This window comes from Ooceraea biroi, chromosome 4 (genome assembly GCF_003672135.1).
Source record: "Ooceraea biroi isolate clonal line C1 chromosome 4, Obir_v5.4, whole genome shotgun sequence".
NCBI lineage: Eukaryota > Metazoa > Arthropoda > Insecta > Hymenoptera > Formicidae > Ooceraea > Ooceraea biroi.
In genome coordinates, this window is record NC_039509.1 from 9,457,687 (window position 1) to 9,484,739 (window position 27,053).

The 27,053-nt window shown below is 41.5% G+C and overlaps 2 protein-coding genes across 8 annotated transcripts in view; one reads left to right on the forward strand and one right to left on the reverse strand.

Moving 5' to 3' along the window:
* The window catches only part of LOC105282681 (upstream stimulatory factor 2), a 97,826-nt gene that overhangs the window by 33,983 nt on the left and 36,790 nt on the right, over nt 1-27,053 (forward strand). The window contains exon 6 of one of the 7 annotated variants that reach the window (XM_011344875.3): nt 21,573-21,925. The exons of 5 other annotated variants lie outside the window; for them this stretch is intronic. In XM_011344875.3, the coding sequence (XP_011343177.1) occupies nt 21,573-21,689 (117 nt within the window). In that variant the 3' untranslated portion in view covers nt 21,690-21,925. Of the gene's footprint in view, nt 1-20,133; nt 20,305-21,572; nt 21,926-27,053 lie in introns of those variants that run through there. One more of the 7 variants, XM_011344880.3, reaches the window with a different exon arrangement.
* The window catches only part of LOC105282683, an 89,815-nt gene that overhangs the window by 31,816 nt on the left and 30,946 nt on the right, over nt 1-27,053 (reverse strand).

Here is a 27,053-nt window from a genome sequence, read left to right on the forward strand (position 1 = left end):
CCACCAACTTTCGTGTTTCCCTCAAGCCTTGTAATGATTTTACCGACTCTAATCTCCGCTAAGCGGATTAATAGCACCGATCCGGATCGTCGGATCATGTTTTGCAAAAGTTGGTTATAGTCAATGTTCTCGTCAGATACAAAGAATATAAAGACGCGGTTCCAAGTTCTCCAAGTTTCCAAGACAAGCCAAAATTGGCTCTGATCGATTTTTTCTTAGAAATATTATAATAATAAATTAAAAATATTAAATATTAAATATTATTTCATACAAATTTTGTCATCGCGTTATCTGCATGCGTTCTCTTAATAACGCGATCCGCAGACCTCCAACAAATCAGGATCGACCCTCTACTGTCCAATATACTTTTGCGGGTCGATAACGGAGTTATTCTCCTACGAGAAGAACCATCCGAAATTTTGGGTCATGCGCGCTTCGCGAATACATTGGTCCAAGAATAGAGAGACTGGATATACATAAAAGTGATGTGTTGCCATAATAATCCGCTTGCGACGGAGAGTACAGGTATCAAAATGTACAAAGAGAAAGAGAGAGAAAGACAGAGATACATGCAATCGCAATTATGCATGATATTTTACTCTTTACTGTATCGCGTGGAAGAATTAAAAATGTCAAAAGCTTCGCGTGGGGAGTTTACTTTCCTTTTTAAATCCCCCTCCTGAATATTTTCATGTCAATTTATTTTCGCTTGAATATTCAGACCCGCTTCTCTTTCATAAGTGTGTTCATATAGGCAGTGCTTCTGATTCTTGCGCTTAATTTCTCGGATATCTGACGTAACTTTCTTATATGCCATTACGAAGTCATAATAATTTTCTTTTGAGTCCAAGTTCGTATCTATTGATTCTAGTGCGTACGTGGTCATTGCACAAGAGTGACTTTTAATTAAGATTTTAGAAGTTAAACGAATCGAAATCAATCACGCATGAACTGAGAAAATAATCGCAGACAAATTGAATGTCTTCTGGACGAGTTGAATAAAAGACATTTTCACCGGTGAATCGTGTCTCGCGGGACGCATTCGGAATCAACGAGAGATAAGCCAGGTCGGAACTCATTGACGTCGCGACAGGTTTCCGGCAATGTGGCGCGTGCCACCACCGGTCACACGGGCTCGTTTGTATTCAGCGAAAAGTGTCGTGTCGTTCTGAGATAAATTGTAGACGAGCTCACGTCCTATGCATTTAAACCAGAGTTTCATGTTTCCTTTGCGCTACCTTCTGCCAGAAAACGGACTGTTAATAAGAATCCCTTTGTCATACATCCGCCAACATTATTCCATTCACGAGTGGCCATTGTATAGCGCGTTTATTTATTCTCCTATTGAAATTCCGACGAGCCATTTCTTTGGTTGTTTCTCAATCTCGGAAAGACCCAACAACCCAACGGTAAAAATAAACGACTCGAGAAATTTGCCTCCGAGTAACGTTTTTGATACACGCTATGTTATTAACCTTCGTCCATTAAATCTCTAGCAATCTTCAACTCAGCCGATCAATTACTCGATCCGTTTTTGCGAATCGAATTTGCTGCGCAAAGACAAAAAGAGGGATACCTGGAGATCGTGAACAGCTCTCGTGATCATCTCTTTCCGTTGTTTGTTAGCTCTCCGTTGGCCTCGTTCCGTGTGAACGCGGCCTTAGAAGAGCCACTTACTCTGCACACGTCGCCATTTCGCGAGCAGCGACATGGAATTTGCTCGGTCATTCACTTCTCTTCTTTCCCTCTCTGACATTCTTTTTATTATTCGTTCGATCTCGCTTTTCCGCTTTTGTACTCGCATACTTGCCGTTGTCTCCGCTCCTCATTCTCATGACAATGAACCCGCTTAAGAAGTGGCGTTGCTACCATTGGCAATCCTCCAAAAAGCGTTGGCGACTTTGGGAATTCGAATTCGTTTAACTCTGAAATCTTTAATTAAAAGTCACTCTTGTGCAATGACCACGTACGGCACTAGAATCAATAGATACGAACTTGGACTCAAAAGGAATATATTATGACTTCGTAATGGCATTAAGAAAGTTACGTCAGATATCCGAGAAATTAAGCGCAAGAATCGAGAAGCATGCTTATATGAACACACTTATGAAAGAGAAGCGGGTCTGAATATTCATGCGAAATAAATTGACGATAAATATTAGGAGGGGGATTTAAAAAGGAAGTATAATCCACGCGAAGCTTTGACATTTTATTCTTCCACGCGATACAGTAAAGAGTAAAATATCATGCATAATTGCGATTGCATGTATCTTGTCTTTCTCTCTCTTTCTCTTTGTACATTTTGATACCTGTATCTCCGTCGCAGCGGATTATTATGGCAACAATCACTTTTATGTATATCCAGTCTCGCTATTCTTGGACCAATGTATTTCGCGAAGCGCGCATGACCCAATTTTCGGATGGTTCTTTCTCGTGAGAATAACTCCGTTATCGACCCCGCAAAAGTATATTGGACAGTAGAGGGTCGATCCTGATTTGTTGGAGGTCTGCGGATCGGTTATTAAGAGAACGCATGCGATAACGCGATGACCAAATTTGTATTGAAATATATTTAATATTTAATATTTTTTAATATTTATTTATAATATTTCTAAGAAAAATCGATCAGAGCCAATTTTTGGCTTGTCTTGGAATACTTGGAGAACTTGGGATACCGCGTCTTTATATTCGTTGTATCTGACGAGAAACATTGACTAATAACCAACTTTTGGCAAACATGATCGACGGATCCACGGATCGGTGCTATTAATCCGCTTAGCGGAGATTAGAGTCGGTAAAATCATTACAAGGCTTGAGGGAAACACGAAAGTTGGTGGTCCTGGGAAGCTGGACACGTGAGATACACCAGATTCGACGGATACTCGCAATTCGATAAGCCTCTCAGCTTCTCATGATGAAGTTAACTTAATCGGAGCTTCACTCGATGTAAAAATTAGCTAGAGATGTGGTACACGCGACCCATATTAAGCTGGACCCCCCACCAACCCCAAAACAATTCGGACCTATCAGAAAATTTAGTGCTAATTATGTGCTAATTAGTTGCTCTATTCCCGATTTTGTTGCTCGAACCGTTTTGCAGGAAATTGCAATCAAAATGGGGGGGGGGTCCAGCTTAATGTTAAGCTGGACCCCCCCATACTGAAAAATCTATATAGAGTGCCGGAATCGAAAAAACAACTACACTGGAATTTGTTGCTATTTTGTTGCTCTAAGATAGTATAAATTAATTATAAAAATATAATGTTGTTAACCATGTACTGACATCCATGACCAAGTACAACGCAGCGCGCAATATCATTCTCGACCAAACACGTTGCAAAAAGGTATTGCTCACACTTACTCACTCACTAATAGTTTTAAATACCCAAATATACAACCGTCACACCATGGTTATTTATTATTAAACGAAAATCGGGCAGTCACAGACTAAGGAGTTTTCCATGACATACATTACTTAAATAATTTGTTGCTCGCATGATTTTGGTCTTAAACTGTTGTCTGTATCACGGGCTATCGCAAAATACCAAAAACTGAATTTGTTGCTAATCGCAAAGTGAAAAAATACTCGCCTACGTGGTCGCGGACGGGCACGCGCTATTCTTACCTTCAAGATGCTGTAAATTGTTTAAAGAATTAGTTGCTCGCAAGATTTTGGTCTCAAATTGTTCCTCGCATCAAGGGCTATCGAAATATATCCATAACTGAATTTGTTGCTAACTGCAAAGCGATAAAATAACCGCCTATATGGTCGCAAGCGGTCACGCGTTACACTCAACTTTAAGATTGTGTGGATTGTTTAAAGAATTAGTTGCTCGAATGATTTTGGTCTTAAATTGTTCCTTGCATCAAGGGCTTGCATAAGCGAGTATTGTTTCACTTTGGAGTTAGCAACAAATTCAGTTTTTGGTATTTTTCGATAGCCCTTGATGCGAGGAACAATTTGAGACCAAAATCATTCGAGCAACTAATTCTTTAAACAATCCACACAATCTTAAAGTTGAGTGTAACGCGTGACCGCTTGCGACCATATAGGCGGTTATTTTATCGCTTTGCAGTTAGCAACAAATTCAGTTATGGATATATTTCGATAGCCCTTGATGCGAGGAACAATTTGAGACCAAAATCTTGCGAGCAACTAATTCTTTAAACAATTTACAGCATCTTGAAGGTAAGAATAGCGCGTGCCCGTCCGCGACCACGTAGGCGAGTATTTTTTCACTTTGCGATTAGCAACAAATTCAGTTTTTGGTATTTTGCGATAGCCCGTGATACAGACAACAGTTTAAGACCAAAATCATGCGAGCAACAAATTATTTAAGTAATGTATGTCATGGAAAACTCCTTAGTCTGTGACTGCCCGATTTTCGTTTAATAATAAATAACCATGGTGTGACGGTTGTATATTTGGGTATTTAAAACTATTAGTGAGTGAGTAAGTGTGAGCAATACCTTTTTGCAACGTGTTTGGTCGAGAATGATATTGCGCGCTGCGTTGTACTTGGTCATGGATGTCAGTACATGGTTAACAACATTATATTTTTATAATTAATTTATACTATCTTAGAGCAACAAAATAGCAACAAATTCCAGTGTAGTTGTTTTTTCGATTCCGGCACTCTATATAGATTTTTCAGTATGGGGGGGTCCAGCTTAACATTAAGCTGGACCCCCCCCCCCATTTTGATTGCAATTTCCTGCAAAACGGTTCGAGCAACAAAATCGGGAATAGAGCAACTAATTAGCACATAATTAGCACTAAATTTTCTGATAGGTCCGAATTGTTTTGGGGTTGGTGGGGGGTCCAGCTTAATATGGGTCGCGTGTACCACATCTCTAGCTAATTTTTACATCGAGTGAAGCTCCGATTAAGTTAACTTCATCATGAGAAGCTGAGAGGCTTATCGAATTGCGAGTATCCGTCGAATCTGGTGTATCTCACGTGTCCAGCTTCCCAGGGACCACCAACTTTCGTGTTTCCCTCAAGCCTTGTAATGATTTTACCGACTCTAATCTCCGCTAAGCGGATTAATAGCACCGATCCGTGGATCCGTCGGATCATGTTTGCCAAAAGTTGGTTATTAGTCAATGTTTCTCGTCAGATACAACGAATATAAAGACGCGGTATCCCAAGTTCTCCAAGTATTCCAAGACAAGCCAAAAATTGGCTCTGATCGATTTTTCTTAGAAATATTATAAATAAATATTAAAAAATATTAAATATTAAATATATTTCAATACAAATTTTGGTCATCGCGTTATCTGCATGCGTTCTCTTTAATAACGCGATCCGCAGACCTCCAACAAATCAGGATCGACCCTCTACTGTCCAATATACTTTTGCGGGGTCGATAACGGAGTTATTCTCACGAGAAAGAACCATCCGAAAATTTGGGTCATGCGCGCTTCGCGAAATACATTGGTCCAAGAATAGCGAGACTGGATATACATAAAAGTGATGTGTTGCCATAATAATCCGCTTGCGACGGAGAGTACAGGTATCAAAATGTACAAAGAGAAAGAGAGAGAAAGACAGAGATACATGCAATCGCAATTATGCATGATATTTTACTCTTTACTGTATCGCGTGGAAGAATAAAATGTCAAAAGCTTCGCGTGGGGAGTTATACTTTCCTTTTTAAATCCCCCTCCTGAATATTTTATCGTCAATTTATTTTCGCATGAATATTCAGACCCGCTTCTCTTTCATAAGTGTGTTCATATAAGGCAGTGCTTCTCGATTCTTGCGCTTAATTTCTCGGATATCTGACGTAACTTTCTTAATGCCATTACGAAGTCATAATATATTTCCTTTTGAGTCCAAGTTCGTATCTATTGATTCTAGTGCCGTACGTGGTCATTGCACAAGAGTGACTTTTAATTAAAGATTTCAGAGTTAAACGAATTCGAATTCCCAAAGTCGCCAACGCTTTTGTGGAGGATTGCCAATGGTAGCAACGCCACTTCTTAAGCGGGTTCATTGTCATGAGAATGAGGAGCGGAGACAACGGCAAGTATGCGAGTACAAAAGCGGAAAAGCGAGATCGAACGAATAATAAAAAGAATGTCAGAGAGGGAAAGAAGAGAAGTGAATGACCGAGCAAATTCCAGTGTCGCTGCTCGCGAAATGGCGACGTGTGCAGAGTAAGGTGGCTCTTCTAAGGCCGCGTTCACACGGAACGAGGCCAACGGAGAGCTAACAAACAACGGAAAGAGATGATCACGAGAGCTGTCACGATCTCCAGGTATCCCTCTTTTTGTCTTTGCGCAGCAAATTCGATTCGCAAAAACGGATCGAGTAATTGATCGGCTGAGATTGAAGATTGCTAGAGATTTAATGGACGAAGGTTAATAACATAGCGTGTATCAAAAACGTTACTCGGAGGCAAATTTCTCGAGTCGTTTATTTTTACCGTTGGGTTGTTGGGTCTTTCCGAGATTGAGAAACAACCAAAGAAATGGCTCGTCGGAATTTCAATAGGAGAATAATATAAACGCGCTATACAATGGCCACTCGTGAATGGAATAATGTTGGGCGGATGTATGACAAAGGGATTCTTATTAACAGTCCGTTTTCTGGCAGAAGGTAGCGCAAAGGAAACATGAAACTCTGGTTTAAATGCATAGGACGTGAGCTCGTCTACAATTTATCTCAGAACGACACGACACTTTTCGCTGAATACAAACGAGCCCGTGTGACCGGTGGTGGCACGCGCCACATTGCCGGAAACCTGTCGCGACGTCAATGAGTTCCGACCTGGCTTATCTCTCGTTGATTCCGAATGCGTCCCGCGAGACACGATTCACCGGTGAAAATGTCTTTTATTCAACTCGTCCAGAAGACATTCAATTTGTCTGCGATTATTTTCTCAGTTCATGCATGCGACTTCATGCGAGTTTCGTGATTGCTCCACGAACAACAATTTTTGCCAAGTATTATATCTTTGTTAAGTGGTCAATGTGATTTATCCCGCTAGCAGATACGTTTGCGAAGAACCGAGGGAAACGCGAGCACTTAACCATCTCAATTTCGGTGCTTCTCTCCTCTGCCTAGTGTTTATCGCGAGAATACGGCTTGTAATAAGGATGCCTTGGCCACGATCATCCACCCTCATCATCACGATCGTCGGATCGCCCACGTTCGAACCACCAAAGTATCCTCCCTCAGGACTCCTTTGCCATAATTATCATCAATTTCTGTAACGGGAGAGTCTTTTCGTACGTGGATATTACTTTATTATGCGAATATGTGTATAATTAGCACGTGAAACAAGCACCGATAACAAAGCCTGCTGCTATTAATGGTAAATGGGGATGATAATTGCAGCATCGATTGGATCGCAAGTTCCCATGCATACGCTCTCTCAGGTGCACGTGGCACATATGCGTATGCGCGTGTATTCATATGTACCTGGCCGGCAGCTGCAATCAAATACGCGAGCGCGCACGTCGCATCTGGACTGGTTTTACATGCAGCGAGGAACATCCGTTTCCCGAACGACAAGAGGGTGTCCCTTGTGCATTGACACACCGCGCGTGTCGCGTGCATGCGGACTCGAATCGTAGACGGAACGCTATCTCTATCAGAACGCGTTGCGGTTCCATAGTTCTGATCGTGTTGAGAATCGATGTAAAGTGAAATGATAAATCGATGCAGTTTTCCATTATTCTTTCTCTCCAGCAGTCAAAGCTTCACTTATTCTTCTCTTTTCAAGTTTTCATTAAAAAACTTTTTATTAAATGCTAAAATTTGTAAGGGCCTTTATAATTGTGAGATTCTTAAAATGTTTTATCATTTTGAGACATTATCTTGAGATATTTCTGAGTATTGAGAGATTTTTTTTTACATGCTGACATGACAGTCTTTTTGCTCCCTGTATAGCGACTATCTTTCTCAAAACGGACCGCTGGTGTGCAACTAAATGTTTCAGTTCATCTGGACCGGTTTTGGCGATGCATCTGAATGACGAGAGCGAAAGGATTCCTCGCATTCTCTCCGAAAGAAATAACTGAGTTGAGAATTGATAAAAATGTTTATATATAATAAGAGAGAATTAATGGTAAAAAAGTGTTAAATTATTCTATGAAAATTATTTACAATTAGATAGAAAGCTCCAACTCGAACTCGAAACTTTAGAAAATTTTCGAAATTGTGACAACGAAAGGATAATAGCGTTCGATCATTTTCTCTATTTCCGAATTTTCCGACTCTTCTCTACTTTCATCTTGCAATATTGGACACAGCGAAACATATCCGGCAGCTGTCACGTGGCCGCAACGAAAGCGCATCTGCTGATCAGAGCCTTCGATTCACCGGTTTCTTCAATGCTAGCCGCGGGCTGGCCCGTCCTTAAGGATCTCAGTGTTCTTTTACCTTTTTCCTGTTATTATTTCGCGCGGTAATTCAATCGATTCTCCCCCAAACTTGTCTGATCTCTCTCGACCATCTGTCAAGTTTTGCTAAGGGGTTTCACTCAATTTTTGGCATAATAGACGAATAAGGACGATTATGAACATTTCTTCGCGCGAAATCTAGTTTCATGAAAATCACATTTTGAAAATGTACACGTGACATCCTTGCTTATCAATCCTTTTAGCAAAATAATGAATAATTTGATATTTATAAATGACCTTATTTGTACCGCGATTTTCAATAATGACCGTTTAAAATGATACGATAATGTACCGAGAATGTAGAATGCTGGTCGTCTATTTTTAGTCCTCCGCACAATGCTAATTATGACTGAAACGCGTGTTCTCATTTTGACGTCACAATGCATGTTATAATAATATATTTATTACTTTACAGAGTCAAAGTTTGCCAAAAAGATATTTAAAAAATTGTTTTGAAGTATCGATTTCTTTATAAAAAGAATATGAGCATTAGAGACTAGATGACTCAATGTCATCAACAGTTAATTATGGTGATAAACGTACTCGTTTATTGCACGACGTGTTGCAAATATGAAATATGTTTGCACAAAGCTTAATGGCACGCACACATACATACACATATATTCGATTCATGGTCTACGACAACTTACATAATTTACGCAGCAAGTGGAGCAGCAACAGAAATCGATACTGAACGACCGCCATAACGGTCAAGGAGGGTCGGCGACCTTGTCAGGAAACAGAAATAGATATTATTAGATCGGTATTGGGTAATAAAACAAGCGCGTGATGATGTAACGTGGGATTGTCAGACATGATATTTGTCATATCTTTTAATGGACGTTTCCCATCTACAGATTTCAGTTGATTCAAACACCCACCGTATTTATACCGTATATTTTCGCTGTGGAATTTTTAACTCTTTTAATTTGCAGTACTTCAATTTATTGAGATTACACGCACACACGCAGATTGTTGAACTATCAACTTGATTTATATTTTTGGCTTTCGAAATTCTCGAGGTTTCCGGCTTCCACGTTAAATTTTTCAAGCATAAGTTTTGCACATTTTTCAACTCTGAAAAGTGGTGAATTTAGCGATCAAAGAATCCTCACGTCCTCCATGCCAACAATGATCGTTTGCGTTAATCTTCACGCGTCATGCGAAACGTCCCACGCACGTTCGCGTGCATTCGCGTAACCACCAACTTACTAGCGGGAGAGTGCGTTGACTGCTGCCGTACGAATCACATTTGCATAGTTAATTCGTCGTAAGAGGGAAATGGTACTGTCAAGAAACGCATGCACATGGTATATATGCGGATCTCGATTCGAGGTTTGGTGTATCGCGTATTTCAAAAGCCCAGAGATGTTGCGTTCGCGATAAAGCTGATTCGATCGAGGATTTCGCGATAAATTTCGCTATGGTAAATATTTGCTCGCATTGAATTTCATTGCCGCGTGGTTTTCGCTCGACCGTTTAATATCCGTGGCGGAAAGTCTGCGAGCTGAAACGCAACGGGTGGTCACGGTGGTGGTTCTATTATTATTTGACCACTCGAGGAAAATTCAGAGTTCATAATTGTCTCGTATTGCATTGCACTGCTTTCTTCGTAAACTCGAACGAACGATTATTCGTACAATAGTCACTCACAGCTAAGCTTAATTGAAAGCAATACTGTGACATGACTCTCGTATAATGCCTATATAGCGCGGTCGTTTTGTCTGCGTTTACGTTTAAATTTAAAGCCTGACAGGATAGTGAACGAGATATCCAACGATAACGAATAACGAGATATGTTGGCGCGAACGCGCGATCTCTCTTACGTTAATTTCTCGCAGAAAAATGTTCATTCTTGCAAAGGGACGTTTCGCCGGGTGATAGATGTACAAATAGCCGTGACTGAACAATTTTCTAGATGCGTGCGAAAGACGCAACGTGCATACCACGCGTATCCACCATGTGCACTTATCCGGGCGTGCGTGCGAAATTATAGGTCGTCATAATCTCGTACCGAGACGTTGTTGCCGCGGGTAACACGATTATCCTGTCGATACGGCCGCGTAGAATCCCATAAAATTGCACGCTTGCTTTTGCGCGATTACCTCCCGGTGCCATTAATTACGCGGCGTTTCAACGTCCGGCTGAGTGTACGGATACGTCCGACGTAAATGCTCAACGAACTCACCCCTGATGTGACGGAATCGCACTAAACACGCAAATCGCCGTGTTAATATGTGCGAATAAATCTTATTTGCCACGGGGTAACGTTTGGGAATGTACAGAATCGATACCTTTCGAAAAACGTAGACGAGCGAAAGAGGGCACGGAAATTTTGCGAGATGAACACGATGACTGCATCTAACTGCTTCATCCGAGACAATTTGAATCAAGTGGTCTCCGTAATTGCGGTCGGATTGTTCGATTCCGCCATTGACGCACAGAAAGAAAAATTTTTGCTACCGTAGCTAATCATGATTTGCTAAAAAATGTTTGCTGCCGTAGCTATAAATTTCTAACCTACAGCAAACTGTTTGCTCTTGCAGCTAATGAATTAGGAACCTTATCTAATAAAATAGGTATCAGAGCTAAAATTTAGCTGTCCATGTATTACGACTGAATTTAGTTACCACACGCAGTTTTTAGCTATGGCAGCTACTTTTTTCTTTCCGTGCGTTCTACTTTGAAAGAGAATTCTAACGAGCACTATCGAGAGACTCACAGAATTCCGCGAAACTCGATGCAAGCCGTATCATTAAATTTCTATTCTACTCAAATTTCCAAGACGTCATTTGTATTATATTAATGCCGATATTTGCCCACTAATCAGATTTTAAGCTGATGCCTCGCACAAGAAAGATGTATAAAGTATGACATTTTGATAACAAGTTAGAATAATAGCTACACTGTGCAGCAATGTGTATAGTCACGTAATTAACAGAGAGACGATGCAGCAAAATCTTTTGACTGGTCTTTGATTCAAATTAAAGGAAAGACGCTGAATGAAAGTTGCGGAAGCAACATGGATATGTTGCGATATTGTCAATTACCATTAGCTAGTAACGTACATTGCAAATAGTGATTTCAATTACAGAGTTTCTCTCGAATAGTTGAGCATCTTGAGCATGTACGCATGGCGAACGAATGACTGTATCGATTTCACCGGATTTAATGTGGTCAGATTATCATCGCGTAAAGAAATGTATGACACGGCGGTATGAGTGGTAATTTAACTTTGGTTTCTAATTCTTAAAAGAGAATTGTGCTTTTGCGCATCTTGTTTAAAAAGTCGAGATGATTACGCTGCACTCTCTCCGTATCTCTCTTTCGGTATATAAATATGAAATTGTGATTATTTAATACACTTCATCTCTTTCATGCTAGTTTATACCGTTTCAAATAAATTACAATGGCTGCAGCGTACAATTGAAGAGCTCAGCACCCAGGATCGCATTCCGAGATTCCGGAAAATCGATATCACGAGTCAGGTTGCAGTCACGTAGGCGCACGACAGGTTGACCAGCGCAAACTTATTAAACGTCGTGGTCACAATGACAGCAGGTCAGAGATGCTCGTAATTGAGCACTCGCCACGATTAATGTTATTATTTTCTGGCTGTTGTCATCGAGATGGATATAGCGTACGCGTGTTTCACGTCCCGTGAGAAATCTTCCATCGCGCGCTACTCCGGGAAACGTCCGATAACGTGAAGTGCGATCGATGTCAGAAATAATTGGCAGTTTGCATCTGCTCGAAAAATAAAAAATTCACTTACGGACAGAAACGCGATATTAAAACAGCTGAGTCTTCTCTCCGAGTAGTAAATCTCGATTGAATCGTGTACGATATCGGCAAACAAAGAAATATTAATGCACAATAATACGTTACTAGAGTCGGTGCTTTTGAATGACACGTGTATGGGTGAAACCTAAAAGATATGGTGGAAACCTAAAGGGTATAGTGGAAACTTAAAAGAAACAAGCACGCTGACAATGCAGGAGGCAAAGACGCGTGGCGCGTGCATACGTATGCTAATCCGTGAGACCGAGGACCGGCTACATCAGTCGAAGCATAGTTAATATTTCGTAACGCCAGGTGGTTAACGAACCGCCATTCACTCGGGTTCCGGACTCTCCGACGCGGACGCGTTGATATCGCGTCGGATGCAGCCAGACTGTCTAGCCGGGCGCGAGCGACACCGAGATTAATCTCAGCTTGGACGAAACGTGAGGACAATCGCGAGAAAAAGATAATATCAACCGCCAAGAACGATGCGATAAGCGCATTTCTCCATAAAGGAGTACCCAGATTGAAAAGAGTATTTATTAATACATAGAATATTATTTCTATGAGCGAGTATTTTACTGTTACTGCTACGTAATATTCGAGTTCCGAAGCCATATAATATCGCGGAGCGATATATAAAATATCGCTTCGCGATATTCGAGCAACTTGATAAATGCTGATAGAAAACACGAATGTCCATGGTGGATATTCATTAATAATACTGTTATAATGTAATTAATAAAATCCAGATTAAATAATCGATACGTTTTACATTTATATTTGTATTTCCCTTTACCTTGATTTAATTGTCCAGTTTATAAACTTGAGTTTAACTTGAAAATATTTATTCTCCTTCTTTCGTGTACGGTGCACGGGATAGCATCAATTTGATTTAATCTGCATTTTTCAATGTACGTATTCTTCCCAGACTCGTAGTTCTTGTTCAAGACGAATTCGCCCTTTGGCTAGATTCGTCACGGCACACTTGTAAGAAATTTCATAATCTAGAGAGGAGCGTCAGAGCGCGCGATAGCTCTTGCGCTAGACATGGTCGATGAAAGATTAGTCGTGAAGCAGAGAAAGGTGCTTGCGTGGCAAATCGAGCAGCGACAAAAATCGAAGACGTCGTCGATGAAGCCTCAACGGAATTCATCGACGCCCACATGATTTCTGTCTACTGGGTGTATCCGCTCCGCGTCTCGATAGAAATATAAATGAAATCATCGATTGCGAAACGAAATGTTTGTACGAATATCGGTATCGCGTACACGTTAGAGAAATACTTTCGTGTTGCGAGACATTACACTTAATTAATAGAACTAATTACTCGCGAAGCCGCCAGCTACGAAGATACACGGCGTACCGTGCACTACGTATAATTTGCGACTCTGTAGTAATTAGCTGGCTTACTTTGCTCGAGCACGGCGCGTCCCACTGCGCTTCAATTTCGTGTGAACGAACTGCGAGCAACCACGCGCTGTCGTATAGAACGAGGTCGCATTTGTGATCCAAAGGTTACCGGTGCCACAATTGTCTCTTTTTCCTTATTTTCTCTAATCGATTATTTCACGCGAGGCAATGTGTTTGTCTCGAAATTCATTTCGACTAACCATAAAGATGATTACGAGTTCAAGATCTAAAGTTGCATTGAACCAACCAAGATAAATCCGAGAATAAACGCATTTTCGTAAACGAGGCATAGCGAGAAAAATCAATGTATAATTTTTCGTATCAATGTATATTTTCCATTCGCAGACTTGAACGATATTTCCTTTCGTTGAAATACGTGGCACACATCGCATAAATGAATTCAGCAATGTTGCGAGTGTACATCAAAGGTTACACTCGTGCACCTATATGTACTTTTCCTTTCGCCGATACTCGCGAGGAGAGTACACCCTAGACACACCCTTTCCACGCGCAAGAAACTAGTGCGCGGACTGGAGATTGCGATCATAAAGAAGCCTAATTATGCGGTCTGATTGCGGAACGGCATAGCGCGTTCTTCCGTTACATGGCTTAAACATGCGATCGCTAAGGAAAATTTATGGCGACAATATAAGCGTCCAGGAACGTCAGTGTCGTTAACGTTAACGATATTATCCTTGATGTTCGCGAAAAAGACATGATTTTAATTTCCTTATTCGAGAAATTTTGTCGTAGCATTCGGAGGTGGAACCTCGCATAAGCATTGAATCATGAATTGCGTGGAAGAGTACAATTGACGATCATTTATTTTACAAAACTTTTAGGAGAGACCGAGGTTAGTTGTCACACTTTTCATTTATGAATTTTTTACACTTTATTTTTATGCACGATTCTATTAATACTGTTGTTAGATTCTATACTTAAAGCATCCTAAAAAATTAGTTGTAATTTTCTAATGATTGTAAACACACTTACAAGAACTTTAAAAAATTTGTGCAAAGTGTGACAATCTTTCCCGCTGTAGAGTTGATTGTTTCAAATACAGGGATTGGTTGTTAAAATGTTGTCACAGTGTGACAACATTTTAAACAAGAACTGAAGAATATGACATAAAAAGAATATTGTTAAGCGATTAATAAATCTATTGTATGAATCTAATTAACATATTACTGATGAGAAATAGGAAAAAACAATAAAATATTCTAACACTACTAAGTAAATACAAATGAAAAAAATGTTTAATATTAAGAATCTATTCTAAAAAGTCGGTTTCGCAGTTTTGGCAAATATAGAGTTTTTAGAACAGAATTACTCGAAGCATAATAATTAAACATCTGCTGATAAGAAGACCTTTATTCGATTTCCTTTTATAATTTCGAGCTATTATAATTTTGTCTGCAAAACCAAAAGCAAAAACATTTAGGCCTATTAAATATTTGAAAATTATATTTTCATATAAAAAATATAATTATTGTATACGAGGATGATTGTACACTGGGTTGTCCCAGTGTGACAACTATAGACTGAGACAATCAGCCCCACCGGACCATTTTTTAAAATAGTCTAACTTTTAAAGTAGGTAGTTTGTAAACACAATTAAATACTTCAAATCATTAATCTATTAACTATATGTAATAAAATTCATGTCTCTGTTATTTTAATAATTAATAAAAATAATTTAGTAACATCATAAAAATTTACTTACCAGCTAGTAAAATGAGAAATCGTTTATAAAAATGGACTTTATGTAATTATGCTCATGAAATTACACTGTTTGATGGAAGTTGTTGCTCTGACAATACCGACGAACTCCTATAGCAATTCTAGCAAATAGCCGAAAAATCAACACTGTGACAACCAACCCCGGCCTCCTCTACTTATTCGGATTCAGAGAACATTACCACAGATTTCAGAAAGAATTCGCGCTTATTCTGACCTACGTATGTCTATTTGCATAGATCGCCAATTTTCGTGAATCAACCTTCTTTTATAGATTTGTTTGACCCATGCAAACTCTAAGAGGACAGGGACACGTGTTCTCTGATCGTGCTTTATCCAGGGAAGCGTTTTCACCGGAAATTCCGGACCTCTCTCAGGCGTACGGACGCGCGATATTGGATTTGTTAGCGTGGCGCTAATTGCCAGACGAGAGACAATAGAGAGGACCATTGTAACTGACGCCGATCGCAAACGATCAAATTGACGAATCTATGCGGATGGAGATCTCCGGACAGTAAACTCGTGCGAACTATCGTCATCATCAGCGTGCTTCGTTAGTGAAGCAATCAACGTGATTCTTTATGCCCATCCCGCGAACAGGTTCGTTACTCGTAACTTGCAAAGTTTTCAAAAATTTATCGCAATTCTTTGACCGTGACTCTACCATCGTCGGCTTTTATAGATTAATGTGTTACAGTGAACTGTTGCATCAGTCAGCGTCTCATTGATATCAATAAGAATTCTATTAAGTCATGAAATTTTCCACTATGCGAAATCAAGTATTCATTATATATTTCTCAAGCAGCTAGTCAATCAATAACGAATGTGGCTCGAGCACGAGCTGCACCTCGAACAATTCTGCATCTAGCTGTAAATTGTCGGTGCAAACATCTTCACGGTATATGTACGTAGTTACGGGCGCGAGACGAGGTGCTTATTAAATTTCCGTCATAAATCTTTATTAAGTTTCCCGGAAACTTGCGCGACGATAATTTCCGTGTGCTTCTCTTGACAAGGCGGTCGAGGATGACGAAACAATCACATGATTTATCGGGAGAAGAGTCCGAGGAGGAGCAGGATGGACAGGGCGACAAGGACCATCCGAGTATTTTCGAGAGTCCTCGAGAACCTTCGCAAGACTACGTTGTCATGGATATACTCCATTATGTCCGCAGCTGTACGTATCTCGTGGACTCGATGAAACTCGATCGCAATTTCTCGCGGTTCAACTCCACCCGCTTTTGCGTCTACCCCTTTGACTACTATTCGAACGGTAATTACCGGCAATTACCAGGAAGCGAAAGGGAGTGGTCGTCCGGTTTGTCTTCTTTCGTTCTCCTTCGTTTCCAGGCATCAAGTGCCCTGCGGAGAAAACGATTGAGGTACTAAAACACGCGCTCGATGGGATTGCCACGGTTATGCATATTCATGATTATAGATTTTATCTTAACTTTGTAATTTGATAACTTTATGAGACTTATCAAGCTTGTGATCAAACGCATCGAAATCGCATCGATTATGCGAGAAATTAGTACGTGATTTCGATGTGTTTTATCCATCAAAGGGAAAGCTGAGATCCAGCTTTCCATAAAGTCTGTATTTCAATAATTCTCCGAAACATCTATAGTCCTATTAAATTGCGACATGTCTCATGTTATCGAGATGCGTCTCAGGATGTGAGGATGAGTGGATACGCGCGTAGCAGTGGCGATGTATGTACGTGCATTGTGCGTGATGCTGGCGAGCGACAGTGAATGGCGACCACCATGGGAAGGATGTGGTTAGCCCCACTAGTTTCGTGTTTCGCGCGAAGGTGAAACTTTGGGTCACACGCATGCACGCACGCTTGTTCCGCGCCCGAAGCGACGAACAAAACGCACGTTTCTTCCGTTCTTTTCCTGAACTGAAGCAATACGTGACCTGAGTTACAATACCGAAAATGAAGATAAAAATAAAACTACAAAAAATATATTTTGTGATTTCTTTCTTCCAACTTGAATCGCGTGCTCCTCGGGGAGAAGTTCAATCTGGCGCAGGAGTCGAAGCTTCGAAAATGAAGAGCTTAACGGATTCTGGGAAGTTGTTTGAACGTGACGATGCCGCAGCAGGCGAGTTGCAGTCTCGAGTCCGAGCTACTCTCGTGAATAATTCGCGTTCGATATCATCGGGAGAAGGAGCTGGCGCAAAAGAAAAAAAAAATGAAGAATCAGCACGACAATGATTCAGAGAAATATGTAATGCAATATCGATGAAACGCGTCGCTCAAGAGACCGTTCGCGTCGTCTATTGTCCACGTAGGGACGCGAGCAAGGAAGAGGACGAAACCCTTTGCGCGCCATCGCGGCGTCGAGAAAAACTGGTCCTAGAAGAACCTGCCTGAGACGTACAAGAACCCGTACGCTCGAGATCTTCTCAAGACAGTCGGGCATGTCGCAGCACAAAAGAGAGGACGGAGGAATCGTCATTTCGATCACTCGCTGTAATTGCCATCCTGTCATAATGTAATATATATAAGATCGAATAATCTTTTCCCGATTTTCAATTTTCATCATTTGTCGTGTCACAGCATCGTACATCAATTTCTTCGCATTTTCAATGCGGGTGTTACTAAACATTCGAGCATACGAATGTTCGCCATTGCCGCGCAATTCGCGTGTATTTTTGCCCTATCGATCAACGTTCGCGTTCGACGCGTTGGAAACATGAAATACTTGTCCAGCATGATATTACATCGCCTTCTATCCGCTTTTCTTTGCTTCTACGTCGTGGAAAATTTCATTTCGATGATAAAGGTGACTGTCTATTACTCGCATGTTCAGTCGGGTGCATTATGACACTCCCGCATTCATAACAACATTCGACACACACGCTATTCTATTCGTTCTTTGTAGTTGAGCCGCACGGTTAACGCAACATGTCCGTTTCGAAAATTAATAAATTAAAAATTTGTTTAATTAATAATTACAAAAAATAAATTATTTAGAAAAATCGTGATAGAGTCACTGAGTGAGATGAGGACGATGACATCGGATGTACTTGCTCGCAAAAATAATACGCTCGCAACTCGTATCCGGAAAGTTGTACTTGCGCTGAATTACTGTCGAGCGTAAACGGTAACTTTTACGCGCTAGCTGCTCGATGAGCTTCAATGCCTGCGTGTGTATTAATAACCGTTTAATTGCTTGCCCAACGTGCTCGGAGAAAGTTTAAGTTTGCATTTTGTTGTTTGTTTAAGCGTGCGTGGTAGCACGAGAATTTGGCGGTGTGTTAATTAGACCGTAACCGCGTAACTTTGTGCCGTGTTTCAGGAGATTTGCTTGGCAGCATAAAATTGATATTATTTCGATGGATTGCACTAGAGAACATTATTTGATTGTTGATTAACATGTATACTAAAGATTCTCTTTTTTTAATATACGTATATATATATATATATATATATGTATATAAATATATATATATATATAATACATGGAATTTAGGCCCTTGCACAATAGGCGATAGTGATAGCGATAGCGATAGCAATAGAAAAATAGCAGAGGCAATAGTATAAAGCAATAGCGATAGCGATAGCACAGTAATAGAAATAGAAAATGCATATGCCAATGAAGAATGGAAAACGGAACAGGCAATAGTGACAAAATTTCCGAATTTCGCCTATCGCTATCGCTTATTGCTATCGCTATCGCCTATCGCTATCACCTATTGTGCAAGGGCCTTTGCAGTTGAGATGTATACGTATATACGTTAAACATAATTTTAATAAAATAATTTATAAAATTTGTTTTAAAGGGTTGTTCAAGTGACAAACTAGTCAATGTATTTTTGTCAGAAAATTTATAATTGAGAATTTTGGGTGGATTTAGAATTTATTTTTTTTCGATATCACGTCAAGGAATTAAAGCACGAGATTGTTTGAATCTATTTTGAATGTATTTCGCAATGCAAAATAAAAAAAATATATCCGTATATCCTCTATTGGCATTGGAAGGAAGGAAACATATCGCGCATAGCGGAAAAAGGCGAAACGAAACGATACGAGTCGTAATATTGATTGACTGACAGTAAATTAAAAATTGATATCAAATCAAATAGAAATATCTCCGATAGAACAGAATAGGTAGTTTCGCGGAAATGGAAAAAAGTGGGCTTTGGCTATATTCATACCATATAAATGTACAGGGTGTCCGGTAACTCACGACTCAACGCTCGTGAGTGGATAAAGCGGACTGAACAGAGTGGAAAAGTCCTATACCATTTTGCAATTTTCACAATAGTTAACAAGTTATTAATTATTAAAAATCGTGCTATTAGTCCGGCCTACCGCCGAATGCAAGCGCGCGGCGAGATACAACCGCCTAGCGATCGAGTGCCTAGCGATCACAGTGGCAATGGCTAGGCCTGCCATTTGTAATAAACAACTTCTCGCGCCTAGCAACTTTGATCGCTAGGCGGTCGCATCTCGCCGCACACTTACATTCGGCGATAGGCCGGACTAATATAGCGATTTTTAATAATTAATAACTCGTTAACTATTGTGAAAATTGCAAAATGGTATAGGACTTTTCCACTCAGTTCAGTCCTCTTTATTCACTCACGAGCGTTGAGTCGTGAGTTACCGGACACCCTGTATATATAATGTTATGCGCAGATAGTTCTTTAGAAAAGGTTGTTTTATTATATAATTTCTAAATACTTCAATTTGCTAAGAAAATTGCAATGATTCTTATACATATTATACGGTTAATCAAAGCAAGTGACACCGATGTTCTTACTTGTCGGTTTTAGTTCGCGCCATGTTCTCCCAACTGCAAACGAGACTGGTGAGTCTTGCGAGGGACGATTCTGTCGGCAAATAGGCAGAACAGTGCCAGCTGTGTCTCCAAAAGCTACTTCCGCTCACCCTTTCTCGGTTCTTCGACAACGACGCTGCGCTATCCTTTTCACTCATTTCACTGTCCACAACGAGGCCTTGTACACCGTTTACACGTTCGCTTATCTTATCGGCCTCGTGAAATACATGTGGAAAACACAAATGTTACATCTTGTCTTATTATTATTATTATTACGCGACACAACAATACATCGATGTTTTCGAAAATTTTTTAAATTCCGTTTCCAATTAGATTTCAATCACAGATTCCGTTTGTTCCACAAAGTCAATAGATTTAGCTTAATCTGCTGATAAAAGAAAGAGACAATAATTGTTTCCAAGAGATTAAAACAAAGTGCTGTTTTTGAGAATCGCAGCGTGTGCATGATCATGATCAAGTCCATGAATACTCAGGTGAAATAAATGGAATTTCTGGAATTGGAGAAATACCGTTTTGTAGTCGATAAAACATCTCGCGGAGCACTCTGGGAATAATTGAGAACGGTTAAATTGAGGGAGAGCTTCTGCTTGATTTGAAGAAGAATAGACAACCAAGTGGAATCCCGTGGAATCTTCGAATCATCAATAAGGATTATTATTTACCATAATGAATCTTGATCGATTTATTATTCGAGTGCCCATTTATTCGATATCTTTGTCTGCGGGTTGGTCCACAAAAGTAAACACGTAAAAGTAAAATCTCTTTCCAAAATTGTTATATATAAACACAGAGATACATAGATAGATTCCAAGAAGACATTGATCGTACACAAGAGCAATGTTATCCGAGATAAAGCTCATAGAATTATCACGAGAGAAATTGAGCAAGGCGACAGTCTCGCGTGAGACTACCCGACCGTGTCTCGCTTAATTAAATTGATAATTCATCTCGTGCGATAAACGTGGAGCGCCACGTAGCATCGCGAGGATCCGGAATCTGCAATGACCTCGCTTTGCATCTCGCGGAAAAAAGAAGGAAAGGAAAAAGAAGAAGAGAGAATCTCCGACACACAAGTTTACGTCAGCGGAAGAATTCAACGAAGATCCGCGGATCGTCAAAGGCAAACAACTTTTCCGTGAAAATTCTTCATAATGTCCCTCCGAGGGCTTTGATTAGTCGCGGTTGTTTCGAAATTTTATTCGCATGGTTACGTGCAAGTTATCGTTGCGCCACGAGATGGACTTCCGGTCTGACAAGACTTGCTTTTACGTTTATTTCTTCAATCTTTCCCGAAGAAACGAAAGGGAAACTGATTAAATTCTTATAAAAATATAATAATAATAATAATTAATAATAAGCATATAATCAAATACGTTTTTCGTACAAGAGAAGAATAATCAAATGAAATTTCAGGTGCTAGAGAACGAAAATCATGCTCCTGGTGGATCTCTTCGAATTGGACTGGACAAAGATAAACGAGTCTTTTGCGTTGCGAGAAGGCATAGCTACCGATCGACCCACTTCGCCTGAAGTGAATCGTACAGGCTTATTTTCGAGTGTTCAAGGTCAACGTACGCGTCCACACGCGCACGCGCGTGCATCTGGCAAGGACCAATCTCCTTTTCAACTCCTCGTGCTCGTCGTCTATCGATCGTGGTAGAGATCCATGACGGCAAAATAAAAATTGTTTTAATAAACAGTGGAATCAGAAACGTCATTAGCGGGACGTGATATCGATTCGGAAATAAATTCCGCGTTACTTCGGCTCTCCTTCTCCTTTCCTGTTTTCCGTCTCTGTCTTTTATGCCGGAACTACACGGTTGCGCGAAACGTCGGCTCTAGATCCGATGACCTCGGCGCAATTAACGGTGGTGGGTGCGATGTAATTTCGCGTGGGTCTCGACGAGACCGGAAATGTCGGTGGACGGGAAAAATTGGCGCGCGCATGCGCCTCAGCCGTGCCACGACGGATCTATCTCACCCTCGCCCTTTATCGCGCTCGAAATTATTTTCGTGTTGCGCGGTGCAATATGCGAAATGATTTATTTGCAGCGCAGACGTAGTGACATTTTCGTTACGTTCACGTACACGCGCAACAATTTGATAAATTATTGTTTTTGTGAAATCCGAACTTGCGCGCGATATTCTCTCTTATTTCATGGTGCCTCTGTAATTAAATCAAGAATTTTTATTCCTTTTTTTATTAAAAGTATTAAATATACATATATAAAATGTTGAGAGAAATATTCAATTACAGAGTTGTAGACCCTGTCGAGATACAATCTTGATCATGCACAAAACGTTCCGAGTCGTCTTTGCCAATTGACTTTAAAAAATTATTCTTCAACAATGATTTTTGTACACACAAGTACCGGAGTATTCATCGATATCCAGCGATGACGCAGATCGCGCTTCCAAATCCACACAAACTCGGCACCGGTCGATTCACGATCCGTCAATGAAGCGCGCGCGTGCGCGAACCCACGCAATGGTAAACAATGTGCGCGAGCGCAAATACGCGGGCGGCGATGAATATCGAGACTATCGACGAAGATGACGACGAGAACGACCACCACATGCTATCAGCTCGGCGGCACGCGGCGTACTGCTCCGTCGATTGCAGCGCCCTGCTAAGCCGGTGACGCGCCGCGCGTCCCGCGATGCGCCGCGCGTTGCACCTTTGGAATGATTGAGCCGGTTCGCCGACCGCTCGCTGCCGTTGCTACTGCTGCTGCTGCTGCTGCCCTACCTGCCTGCTTCTTTCACGAGCCAGACGAAGGGGTGGAAAGAAAGGAGGGAAAGGTATCGCAGGGCAGGCGGACAGGTCCTCCCGTTCGAGATCGAGTTTTTTCGCGCTCGCGTGAATCCGGATATCGCGGTCAACGAGGGCCCGAACCCTCGAGGGCGCCTTGCGAGGGTCCCAAGGCCCGGTAGCCTTTATTTCCGCCGCGCCGCACTGAGCAGACCATGCGGATCGTGCGTTAATACGATTCCATTAATTTAATAGCCGAGTACCGATAAACGGCGATGTGGCGAATGAACGGGCGTAATTGCGATCCTCTTGGCAGACTATCGATTAGTCACGAGGAACGAGGCTCGATAATGGTACGACGGGTTTATGAATCACAAAGCGCGAGATCGACGCGCGAGAGCATTGTGCTCGCATTCCTTATCGCGCAAAGTTACAGCGCTAGACCTGTTTGGGAAGGATTTCCTATCGAACTATGCTCTCGTCTCGCTCGAACCCGAAAGATAAATCTCAAAAGAAATCTCAGAAGAAAAAAAGAAAGACCGAAGAATCGAAAAAGAGACAGATGCCGGATTTTCAACTGAAAAAAGATGCTTCTCGCGAATAATTGATATAAAGGAAAGTTTCTCTTACGCGTGTCCTGACCGAGCGACGTGACGCAAACGAGTCGATAATCAAGTCAGCGGAAATTTCCCGTTGGCGACGGACACGCACGATGAGATTAGACAAGAAAATTCGATTTATTATTTCTCGCGTGCCGCGGCCGTTGTCGCGACGTCTAGCAATGCAGAGATTGATCAATGAGAACGAGAGCGATCAAGATATCAGGTAATTTCAGGCTGTGAAATTCTAAACCTTTAGTTTAGACGTTAATTCGAGTCCGTAAAAAAATCTAATGGAAAAATTTGCGACAAGTTTGATTAGATTAGTGCATAGCGTAGTCCAACGTACACGGATCTGAATGCCCGAGTCCGACGAACAAAGGCGCATAACGATCGCTTTATCGCTAATATTGGCTGGTTGCACCAGGTATGCATGCGTGGGCGCTATCGAATGTATTTCAAGTTGCCAGTGTTTCCCAACTTCATACTACTGCCGCGGGCAATACGTAAATTTCCATCGTTCATTCAAAGACTTCCGGGGTCTACGTTTGCGATAAGAATGTCATTGTCACATTTATTAAACGCTCAAAATCTTAATTACAAAATAAGTTGCAATGCTATTTATTATCATAATTTTTTCCCGACCGCCAGACAGGAATTACCTCATTTGTTACAATTTGACGGCGGCAGATTGCGTTCGATACAGCAATAACTTTCTCGCTTAATATTGACGACGGCGTAAAGCTTCTACCCCGTTACGCCACTGCAGTTTAATTACATTTCCCGCGAAGGCGCTCGGAGGCGCATACGCTTACCGGGATACCATATTGCCGAAGGGAATCTTTCTGTCCGAGCTGACGGATATTTCCTCGCGATTACTTCCCAAAGAGATCATCCCCAGTCAAACTTCCCGGTGCGCAGGAGTAAGAAAGGGGTGTTTTCAGCGAATCGACGAATACGCCAAATCGCATTTTCGGTCTCTTTTGTGTCGGATTCAATCGAGTCACGCCATAAAACTCTTCGCTCTCCTAGCATTCGTGCAGGTTCAGTAATGGAGGAAACTTCCTCTTGCGGAGTTCTCGGAAACGGGCTGTATTTCGTTTCGAAAGCAAAGTTACATCGCGCCAGCGTGATTTCTCTGAACACAAATATTTAATAATCCAGGATTTTGCGGTTGTATCTCAATCCGTATTACGTAAAATAATTAGTTTGTTGTTGTTATGGTGTAGCGAGTGCGTAAGACCGCGTTTCGGGAACACAGCATGACTATACCGATCCCTTAATTCCGACGATATGGGTTTGAAATTTAAAACGCGATTACGATTCACCTGTCGTGACGTGTACGTGTACGTTCCGCGATCGTTCGTGCTTGTTGAACAAATGGCACGACTTGCGTGAACGATCTGTCAAAGGTCTGGTCAAACCACATTTAACAATTCGGGAAATTCGAATAAGACGAAACGTGAATGCACGCGAGGGGAAACGCCTTGCCCTTTTCAGTCCAGTTCGGAGCTGTTCCATGTGACTGGGCGCAACATCGAGAACGAGCTTGTTTCTATGAGCCACTGCCTCAACTAATTGATGCTTGGCTGCAGGAGCCATCGTAAAGTACCGAGTACACAAGTGCAAATATACGACGAGGCAAATACGAGCATTGCATAAATCTGAGCGAGGCCATCTATCGCTTTGATTTTGGTATAATGCTCGACGAAGCCAGCATGACGGTAGGATTTTCCAGATTATAAAAACGCGAGATGATTCGCAAATGTTTGGTGTGAAAGGGAATCGAGGAATGTCACCATAAATCGAGATCACCGTCGCATTGCAATGGGAAATACCGGTGGAAAGGACTGAGCAACGCTCAAGCGGACCACTTTTCTCGAATGTCAGGGGAAAAAGACAAAAAATAAAAGAAAAAAACGGAAGAAAAGAATGAGAGGGAACTCCAGGGCAAATGGACGACTCCGTCGCTTCTCGGTGCAGTTGAGCAAAGTTCTCGACGGGTGTGTAACGCGCGCTGATGAATAATTGAACCAACGGGATGCGAAAGCAGGAGCAAAGCACGAAGCCTCGGACTCGGTGCAGTTAAAAAATTACCGCTCGCATACATCCGTCATTCCGTCGTAGCGACTGGCCCGAGTAACCGAGGGATTAATAGCGACGAATAGCTGTCCTATATGCTATTTCGATGCGGTCAACGCGCGTCGTTTTCAGTTACGAGAGCTTTGGTCTCTCGGCTCAGCAATGAGCGCACAAATCGCTAGATCGCTGGCCGTTCATCGTCTTTTTTCTCGAAGAATACGTGGACCAATGCCCGCGATTGTAATTTATCGGCCAAGTAATTGCGGAAATAACGAGCTACCGCAGACGCGTTTTCATTTTATTTTGCTCGGAAATCGCGCGATGGTGGGAAACGACGAGCGAGGAGACGCAAACGGGCGGAGGAACGTCCAGAGAACATTGATGATTTCCATCCTGGAGGCCAGTAACCCGTCTTCCTCGTTCCAAGCTCGTTCATCAGCGACGGCAGCGGCCACGCTGTTTTCGAAGCGCGGTAATTACCGAATCGCAATTAGTCCAGACGCGGCCGGAACACCCGCGAGAGTACCTCTCGCTCGATCGTCCGTCTCACGAGGAAAGAAATGCGCGCGTGTGCACCGTTGCTTGATCCTAATTGCGCACGCGGCAATGATGCCAGCGCGATAAAGCCAGCGAGTTTACGTTCTCGCGTTTTCAGAATTCCTTGCTTTCGCAGATTGCTCGGACGACCAGATATGAGACGAAATTGTCGATGAATAAGAATTTCGCACGTTTCTGCGAAACGAACGTGAGACATTAAGCTAGCGACTGACTATGCGCGATTTGTAATTCACGATTCATGATTTGTAGAAATTCATTGGACATTCGGGAAAATTCGTTATTCATCAATGTAAATCTTCCACACTATTCGCGATTCGCAGTAACATCATTAATAATTCAAATGGATTGATTCGTAATGATTCGCGCCCTTTGAGTTTCAAGCTCGCCTAGCGAATCAGTGCGAATGGCTAATCGCACATGACGAATCGACGAATTTTCCCTCCACACTATTCACAAATGTACGAATTACGAATCGTGAATACGAATCACGCAGTCTGGCGCTAGGTTTAGACTTACCTATGTGAAAAGAGAAGACAGTTTTTCAAATAGTTAATTTATGTGCTCCGAGGTGCGTATATCTCAACTTGACACTCATTGCGATCTCGCGTCTCTCAGTGACATGTGGTATTGCAGAAAAAACTGGTTGTTGTTATCGCGGACATAACGCGGCTTCGTAATCCGCGCTTGAAACGTGAATCCCGATTCAACGGATTCTTTTCACCCAAATATCGTCATGACTATCGATGCCGCAAGTATAAAAAAACATTTTGAAATCCTACACATTTTCTAAAAATCCATCTTTTATTCTGTCCATTTTAGATTTAATATCTGCATGATTTAATTCACGATGACAACTGGAAAGCCACTTGTTTGTTTATTCCATAAGATTTTATAGTGACCTCC